The sequence below is a fragment of the Tachyglossus aculeatus genome, chromosome 11 (assembly GCF_015852505.1).
Source record: "Tachyglossus aculeatus isolate mTacAcu1 chromosome 11, mTacAcu1.pri, whole genome shotgun sequence".
Lineage (NCBI taxonomy): Eukaryota > Metazoa > Chordata > Mammalia > Monotremata > Tachyglossidae > Tachyglossus > Tachyglossus aculeatus.
In genome coordinates, this window is record NC_052076.1 from 2,197,823 (window position 1) to 2,206,712 (window position 8,890).

An 8,890-nucleotide genomic window follows, 5' to 3' on the forward strand; every position below is an offset into this window, starting at 1 on the left:
CCTATCCCGTCTGGACTACTGCACTAGCCTTCTCTCTGATCTCCCATCCTCGTGTCTCTCTCCACTTCAATCCATACTTCATGCTGCTGCCCGGATTATCTTTGTCCAGAAATGCTCTGGACATATTACTCCCCTCCTCAAAAACCTCCAATGGCTACCGATCAATCTGCGCATCAAGCAGAAACTCCTCACCCTGGGCTTCAAGGCTCTCCATCACCTCGCCCCCTCCTACCTCACCTCCCTTCTCTCCTTCTACTGCCCAGCCCGCACCCTCCGCTCCTCCACCACTAATCTCCTCACTGTACCTCGCTCTCGCCTGTCCCGCCATCGACCCCCCGGCCCACGTCATCCCCCGGGCCTGGAATGCCCTCCCTCTGCCCATCCGCCAAGCTAGCTCTCTTCCTCCCTTCAAGGCCCTGCTGAGAGCTCACCTCCTCCAAGAGGCCTTCCCAGACTGAGCCCCTTGTTTCCTCTCCCCCCTCGTCCCCCTCTCCATCCCCCCGTCTTACCTCCTTCCCTTCCCCACAGCACCTGTATATATGTATATATGGTTGTACATATTTATTACTCTATTCATTTATTTATTTATTTATTTTACTTGTACATTTCTATCCTACTTATTTTATTTTGTTGGTATGTTTGGTTCTGTTCTCTGTCTCCCCCTTTTAGACTGTGAGCCCACTGTTGGGTAGGGACTGTCTCTATGTGATGCCAATTTGTACTTCCCAAGCGCTTAGTACAGTGCTCTGCACATAGTAAGCGCTCAATAAATACGATTGATTGATTGATTGATTGATTGGAGGGGTGAGCAGAACCCGGCTCCTAGTCCGGCCTGGGCCGGGGGATCAGCTAGAAGAGACCCATGCCTCAGCCCAGGGGTGTTTCCGTGGGGGACCAGCTCCTGCCAGGGGGGCACAGGATGGGAGGGGCCTTTGGGGCCCAGATGGTACCCAGGGCCCCCCTACTGCCAAGGGTCCTGTCTACTGCCTGTCATTCAGGCAGCTCCGTTTGGCCAGAGGACACTGGGAGGCACCCGGTTTCCAGCTCCCATTGATTGGGTGCCAGCGCCCTTTCTCATCATGGCAGAGTCCGGGCCTCCGGCCCCTGGTCATGGAGGAGAAAGCCCACTGGCCACTGGTCCCCATGTTGTGAGATGTCCCAGAGCCAGCATGTCCTTTAACTGACTCTCCTCCCCATCTTTGCAGGAGCTGAGCTGATTGCACCATGAACATCCAGGCCCACAGTCCTTCCTTGAAACCCCCTGAAAAGCCATGTAAGAATCTCAGTTCATGAAGACAGGCCCTGACCCAAGCTGCTAGCAGGCTGTCCCATGACGGGAGGTGTCTCCTAGCCCAGGGGGATTAGGGACTTGGACGCCTTGAATAGCCCAGGCCCAATGTACCATGAATATCAGAAGGCCTGAATATCAGAGACCTGGGCTGCAGGGGTGGCTGCAGGAGTAGAGGGGAATACAGGTTCCACTGATGTTCCTGGCTGGCTTCTCCAAGTCCAACTGTGGTGGTCTCCCCTCTGGCAGTTCTCCCCCAGGACAGCCCCCTTTCCCACCCGATCTTTCCAGAGGGCCATTGCCCAAGGACATGGAGGGCACCACACAGCAGAGGACCCAGGCTGGCCCCCTGCCCCAGGGTTTCCATGCCCTCCTGGGTGCCCATGTCTCCTCTGCATCCATTGTTTGGGCTCCTTGGTACTGCCCCGCTTGCCCAAACCCTCTGTCCAGGACCCTAGTTGCCATGCCCTGTGGCTTCGTCAGTTCTAACGACTTGCCCCTCTGGTGCTCAGACTGAGATTCCTTTCCTTGGCTCCTGTGCTGCATCTTTCAGATAGTGCTGCAGTAGACAAAAGCAAAATCTCCAACAAAACCATCTGTGACACAGCTGATAAGTACTGGATGCTGGTGGATAAGACCATCACCGCAGCCCCCAAATCCTCCAACACGAAACTAAGTGAGTTCCAAACTGCCCTGTTCCCAACTCATTTACACCTCTCGGGAAAACCGGGGGTTGGGGGTGTGGGTGGTGGTGGAGGGGAGGGACTAAGCCCCTTCCATTGGCAGCTGCTGTGCCTGACGGGGGTTTCAGGAGTCTAGATGCCACTCCCCATGGAAAACTACCCATTCTGGTGTCAGGGCCTGGGGCTTGTTGATAGACAGCCTAAAGCCAGGGGAGGAGATTTTGGCTTCCCACCCTGTGTGGGCCGGACTGTCGGGAATTACCAGTCTCTGTCCATGTGTCTCCTGATACTGTGGGTCAGTCTTGGAGGAGTGGCATACACGGTCACTTCATGGCCTCTAACCACCTCCGCCAGGGCTGTGGCTGCATGGGGTCTGGCTGTGGAGAAAAAGCGGGTGTCTGGGGAAGGGAGAGAGGGAGAAGCAGCCTCTACCCCAACTTTGCTATGAGGGGGAAGGGGGAAGAACTTTAAGGGTCACCTGCATCTCCCTCTCAATCCATCAGTCAATCAGTGGTATTCATTGAATACTGACAGTGTTCAGAGCACTGTACTAAACGCTTGGGAAAGTTCAATTCAATAGAGTTGGTAGACCTGATCCCTTTCTAAAAGACCTTATTAACAGATCTTTCTCATCTTCCCACCCAAACCCTGTCCTCCACCAGACTTTCCAATCACTGTAGACAGCCCCACTATCCTCCCTACATCATAAGCCCATAACCTTGGACTTCTCCTCGACTCTTCTCTCTCATTCTATCTCTTTGAGGAGTAGGGTCCTGGTCATTTAGAAAGAGGTCACAGGGGGCCGGCCAGTCCAGCTGCCCCTCATCTTACTTGCCCCATCTGACCTGCTGCATCTTTAGCAGTCGGAGGGCTCCCCTCCTCGTCTCCGGTCCTGCAGATGGGATGAGCCGCCTGTGTCCCCAGGCTCCTGGAAGGGGAATGCCAGGGCTCTGGAGCAGGTGGGTTGGGTGGGCGGGACAAGAGATTCCCTCCACCAAAAGCTCAAGTTTCTGTGAATTTAAACCGAACGTGGATGTTTCATTCCTTTCCATAACCCGGGTAAGGAGGTAATAGGACATGTGTCTGTCACTTCCTGGTCAGCAAAGATGCTTCTAGACTGTGAGCCCGTTGTTGGGTAGGGACTGCCTCTATATGTTGCCAACTTGTACTTCCCAAGTGCTTGGTACAGTGCTCTGCACACAGTAAGCGCTCAATAAATATGATTGAATGAATGAATGAATGTGGCATTCACGAGGGTTGCAGGTGGCTGCCCTGGGTACAGCCACTGCATTGACACCGTCTCCTCCTGCTCCTTGTCCAGGCTCTTTCAAGTTAATGCCAAACAGACAGCTGTCAAGTGGGGAGAAAAAGTTACCTGTTTACATAGGAATCGAGGATGGAAACCTGTGTTTGTGCTGTGAGGGGTCCGAGGACCAGCCCACGCTGCAGGTGGAGGTGAGTTCGGGGGAAAGAGACATGAACCCTGGACGGGGTTGGGGTGTGTGTGTGTCTGAGGTAGCTGGGTCACTCCGAGCGGTGCCGGAATCGAATTGGCTGAATGGAGACCCTTCTGCAGGCAGGGAGAGAACTGCATCCTGCCCCTCCATGACATCGCCCTGGGCCAGTGAGAGCAGAGACAGGGCCATGTCACAGCATGGGGGGCTGAGGGGCAGTAGGAAGTGGACTGATCAAAGCAGCCCCCGAACTCTTGATCTCTCCTTATCCCTGGACTCCCTCAATGCCCGGAGCTGCTGCCCGTCCACACCTTCTTCTCACACCTCTCCTCCTCTCCTTCAGGACAAGGACATTCAGGACCTGTACAATAACGGGGACAAGACTAACCGCTTCAGCTTTTATCAGAACACAACCGGATCGAACACGTTCAACTTTGAATCGGCAGCTCACCCCGGCTGGTTCATCTGCACCTCCCCTCACCCCCAGGAGCCCGTTGGCCTGACAAACAAACTGGGAGAGACCTATATCACGGACTTTCATTTCTGAACCACAAAAAAGCCCGGCAGGAGGTCTGAGAGTCCGGTGGGCCTGGGCCCGGTAGATCCACCCAGAGCCTTCCTAGCGATGACCCCTTGGGTCCCAGGGCGACGGACAAACACTGCGCTCCCTCCCAGGCAACAGTGTCACTCTCAACGTTGAGTCTCGGTGGCTGCAGAGGGAACCCACAGCCTCCCAAATCAGCTCAGAGACACGACGTCTCCACCCCCGACCTGGTGGTTTCTTCCACTACCACCAGATGTGCCCTCCAGCAGCAGGCCCGGCCCTCTCCTCTCCGTCCCTGTATCATGGGCCCCACTGGGAGTAGAGACCGGTGTCTGTCTCCGTCCTCTCGACCGTGTCCATTAAACTCAGCAGATCCCAAGGAGATGTGCCAGTGAGGTCTGCATTGCGCCTGCCATTAGGGCTGGGAGATGGGGAGGGTCTCAACCCCAAGGGCATCAGGGAATTGTGGAGCCCCAAGGGAGGGGGAGGCTGGATGACGGGTTGGTATTAGGAAGGGAGGGCAGGACATTGAACGGGTGTTGGGAGAGGCTTGCTCCTGCCCCTTCCTGACTCCGCTCCCTCGACAGACGAGTCACTTTTAGACTGTGAGCCCACTGTTGGGTAGGGACTGTCTCTATATGTTGCCAATTTGTACTTCCCAAGCGCTTAGTACAGTGCTCTGCACACAGTAAGCGCTCAATAAATACGATTGATGATGATGATGAGGCTTCCAAAGTGGGAACAGAGCTGGCACTGCTGCAGCTGCTTCCAGGGTGACCATTTTGACTAGCTTCCAGCTAGTCTGTCCCATTCAGTATGGATACCACACCAGATGCCTTTATATCTGGTGTTCTTATTTCCAGCGCACAATCCCCCACCGCTTTGGCTCCCGCTGTCGAGTTACGCGGCTTGGCTGTGGTGCCCGTATTTATAGGGAAGGGAAGGGAACACAATGGCTCGGGAGCAAGTTGGAATCGGGGTCCAGGAGTCCTCCCAGGGACCCGTTGTAGGTTTGGGCTAATGCAGACAGACTTCCCAAAAAGGGGTGCATATTCATTCAATCGTATTTATTGAGTGCTTCCTGTGTGCAAAGCACTGTACTTAGTGCTTGGGAGAGTACAATATAATAATTAACAGACATATTCCCCACCCACAATGAGCTCACAGTCTAGAGAGGGAGACAGATGTTAATATACATAAATAAATAAATATAAATACAAATGTCATGGGGCTGGAAAGGGGGATGAATGAAGGTAGCAGGCTTGGGCGATGGAGAAGCGAGTGGAAGAACAGAAGAGAGGAGGACTTTGTCAGAGAAGGCTTCTGGGAGGAGCCTTCTTGTATAACACCCCTACATTTCTCTGTGTGTAAATCAAATCTGATGTCACGGGACATCAGAAATACCTGGGTGTCTGGTGTCTGCAGGGGCCGTCGCTGGCCACCCAACGGGTTGCGGGATGGAAGGACGGAGGATGCCAAGGGGAGTGGCTAGCTTCCTCTTGCCACCTTGGAAATTACCTTTTCATTCATCCATTCAATAGTATTGAGCACTTACTGTGTGCAGAGCACTGTATTAAGCACTGTACTAATTACCTCTCTGCCTTTAGGGTGTAACTGCTTCAGGAGAGAGGTTGAGGGAGGTGGCCCTCCTTGGTGTCGGGCAGGGGGACCGACCCCGTTTTCTGGCTGTGATTTTGAACCAGGCCAAAGGACGCTTGCCCTGAAGTGACCCCAAAGCCCCAGCAGCCTGGGTGGTGCTGAAAACTCGGTCGTGTGAGAGTGGATGGGCCCAGCTAGACATGTGGCTACTAGCCCGAGGCCTGGGCCGAAAGGACAATAAGGGGAAAGAAGGTTGCCCAGGGAGGGCACAGAGCCAGCAGTGCCAGGACTCTGGGGGCGGCGACACAGAGAGGCGGCTGAATGGAGAATTTATTTTGTACTTCCCAAGCGCTTAGTACAGTGCTCTGCACACAGTAAGCGCTCAATAAATATGATTGATGATGATGATAAATGGAGAGAGGAAGAGCCAGTCGGGCAGAGGAGGCTGGTAGAGCGGGGGAGAGAAGCAGGGAGCCAGAAGAGTCTAAGCAAGCAGGAAAGCAGAAGGAGAGAAAGTGCACCCTCTCCCTAGCCCTGGGTGAGGACTGAGTATTTCCGTGAGTCCGTCTGGGTACCGCAAAGGCTCTGCTGACGGGATCCTGCTAAGAATAATAATTGCAGTGTTCGTTAAACACTTACTGCGTGTCAGGCACTGGACTAAATGCTGGGGTAGAGAAGCATTGTGGCTCAGTGGAAAGAGCCCAGGCTTTGGAGTCCGAGGTCATGGGTTCAAATCCCGGCTCCGCCCCTTGTCAGCTGTGTGACTTTGGGGAAGTCACTTAATCAATCAATCGTATTTATTGAGCGCTTACCGTGTGCAGAGCACTGGACTAAGCGCTTGGGAAGTACAAGTTGGCAACATATGGAGACAGTCCCTACCCAACAGTGGGCTCACAGTCTAGAAGGGGGAGACAGAGAACAAAACCAAACATATTAACAAAATAAAATAAATAAGATATGTACAAGTAAAATAGAGTAATAAATATGTACAAACATATATACATATATATGTATACGTATACATAGGAGGGAGAGCAAGTATCGAATCCCCATTTTACAGTTGAGGAAACACTTAACTTCTCTGGGCCTCAGTTACCTCATCTGGAAACTGGGGATTAAGTCTGTGAGCCCCACGTGGGACAACTTGATCACCCTGTATCGACCCCAGTGCTTAGAACAGTGCTGTGCACATAGTAAGCGCTTAATAAATGCCGTCATTATTATTATTAATTACAAGCTAATCGGGTTGGATACAGTCCCTGTCCCATATGGGGATCACGGTTTTAATCCCCATTTTCCAGATGAGGTAACTGAGGTACGGAGAAGGTAAATGACTTCCCCAAGGTCACACGGTAGACAAGTGGAGGAGCCGAGATTAGAACCCAGGTCCTTCTGACTCCCAGGGCCGTGGTCTAGCCACTGGGCCACACTGCCCCAAACCTGATCTTCTGATGCTGCAGGTGGGCTCCGGATGTGGTGAGGGGACGGGGAAGGTGAAGCAGGCAGGGAGGGGGACGGGATCTTCCCTCAAGCCACCGGAATTCCCAAAAGGGAACCTTAGGGCACGGTTGAAATCCCAGCTCCGCCTGCTGTGCCACCTTTGGCAAGTCACTTCACTTCTCTGTGCCTCAGCTTCCTCATTTGTATAAAGGGGATAAAATGCCTGTTCTCCCGCCTTTGTAGACTGTGAGCATTGTGCGGCACGGGGACTGTGCCCAATTAGCTTACATTATATTATCTATGCCAGCTGTTTGTACAGTGTTTGACAAGTTTAATCATTATTATCAATCAATCAATGGTATTTACGGAATGCTTACTGTGTGCAGAGCACTGTACGATGCACTTGATAGAGTATAATACAGTAGAATTCGTAGACATGATCCCTGCCCTCCAGGAGTACACAATCTAGTCTAATTAGGGGAAGCAACAGAGAATAAGGATATGAGCTTAAATGCCGTAGGCTGGGGGTAGGATTCATTCATTCATTCATTCAATCGTATTTATTGAGCGCTTAAGGTGTACAGAGCACTTCACCAAGCGTTTGGGAGAGTACACTACAACAATAAACAGAAATATTCCCTGCCCACAACAAGCTTACAGTCTAGGATGAGTTTCGAAGAGCTTAAGTGCCTAAGAGATGCTGCAGGGAGGGCAGATAGGGTGGAAAATGAGAGATTTGTCAGGGAAGACTTCTTGGATAAAATATGATTTTAGGAGGGCTTTGAAGGTGGGAAGAGTGGAGATCTGTTTGATATGAAGTTAAAGGGAGTTCCAGTCCAGAGGTGAGTAATGTGAGTAATTAGGAAGCCTGGATTACTGCATAAGCCTCCTTGCTGACCTCCCTGCCTCTATCTCTCTCCATTCCAGTCCACACTTCATTCTGTTTCCTGGATGATTTTTCGACAAAAATGGCCAGTCCATGTTACCCCATTCCTCAAGAACCTCCAGTGGTTGCCAATCAACTTTCTCCTCAAACAGAAACTCCTTACCATTAGCTTTAAGTACTCAATCACCTTGCCCCTTCCTATCTTACCTCCCTGATTTCCCACTATAACCCAGTCCACACATTTCGCACCTCTAAATGCCAACCTACTCACTGTACCTCAATCTCGTCTATCTCACCACCGACCTCTTGCCCTCATCCTGCCTCTATCCTGGACAATAAATACAATTGAATGAGTGAATGAATGAATTACTCTATTTATTTATTTTACTTGTACATATTTATTCTATTTATTTTATTTTGTTAATATATTTTGTTTTGTTGTCTGTCTCTCCCTTCTAGACTGTGAGCCCGCTGTTGGGTAGGGACCGTCTCTAGATGTTGCTGACTTGTACTTCCCAAGCGGTTAGTACAGTGCTCTGCACACAGTAAGCGCTCAATAAATACGATTGAATGAATGAATGAATGAGTGAATGAATGAATGGACAGCCCTCTCTCATCATATCCGACAGTTGATCACTATCCCCACTTTTAAAGCCTTATTGAAGCCCTTTCCCGACTAGGCCCTGATTTCCTCTTCTCCCACTCCCTTCTGTCTCACCTTTGCACTTGGATTTGTACCCTTTATTCCCTCCTCCCTCAGCCCCACAGCACTTAGGTACATATCTGTAATTTCTTTATTTATATTAATGTCTATCTCCCATTAAACTAAGCTCGGTGTGGGTGGGAAACCTGACTACCAACTCTGTTAAATTGCACTCTCCCAAATGTTTTGTACAGTGCTCTGCACACAGTAAACACTCAATAAATGATTGATTGATTGATGTGAGCAAGGGGTTGGCGGTGAGACAGGAGAGATGGAGGTACAATGAGTAGGTT

General features: G+C 51.3%; 1 protein-coding gene across 1 annotated transcript; it reads left to right on the forward strand.

Annotated features, from left to right (window-relative positions):
- The first annotated feature begins 1,205 nt into the window (after nt 1-1,205).
- On the forward strand, nt 1,206-3,989 carry LOC119934296 (interleukin-1 family member 10-like). Its single transcript, XM_038753746.1, has 4 exons — nt 1,206-1,273; nt 1,842-1,964; nt 3,293-3,426; nt 3,769-3,989. Exons 1-4 carry the CDS (start codon nt 1,225-1,227, stop codon nt 3,970-3,972), a joined length of 510 nt encoding a protein of 169 aa, XP_038609674.1. The 5' UTR covers nt 1,206-1,224; the 3' UTR covers nt 3,973-3,989.
- Nucleotides 3,990-8,890: the final 4,901 nt, after the last annotated feature.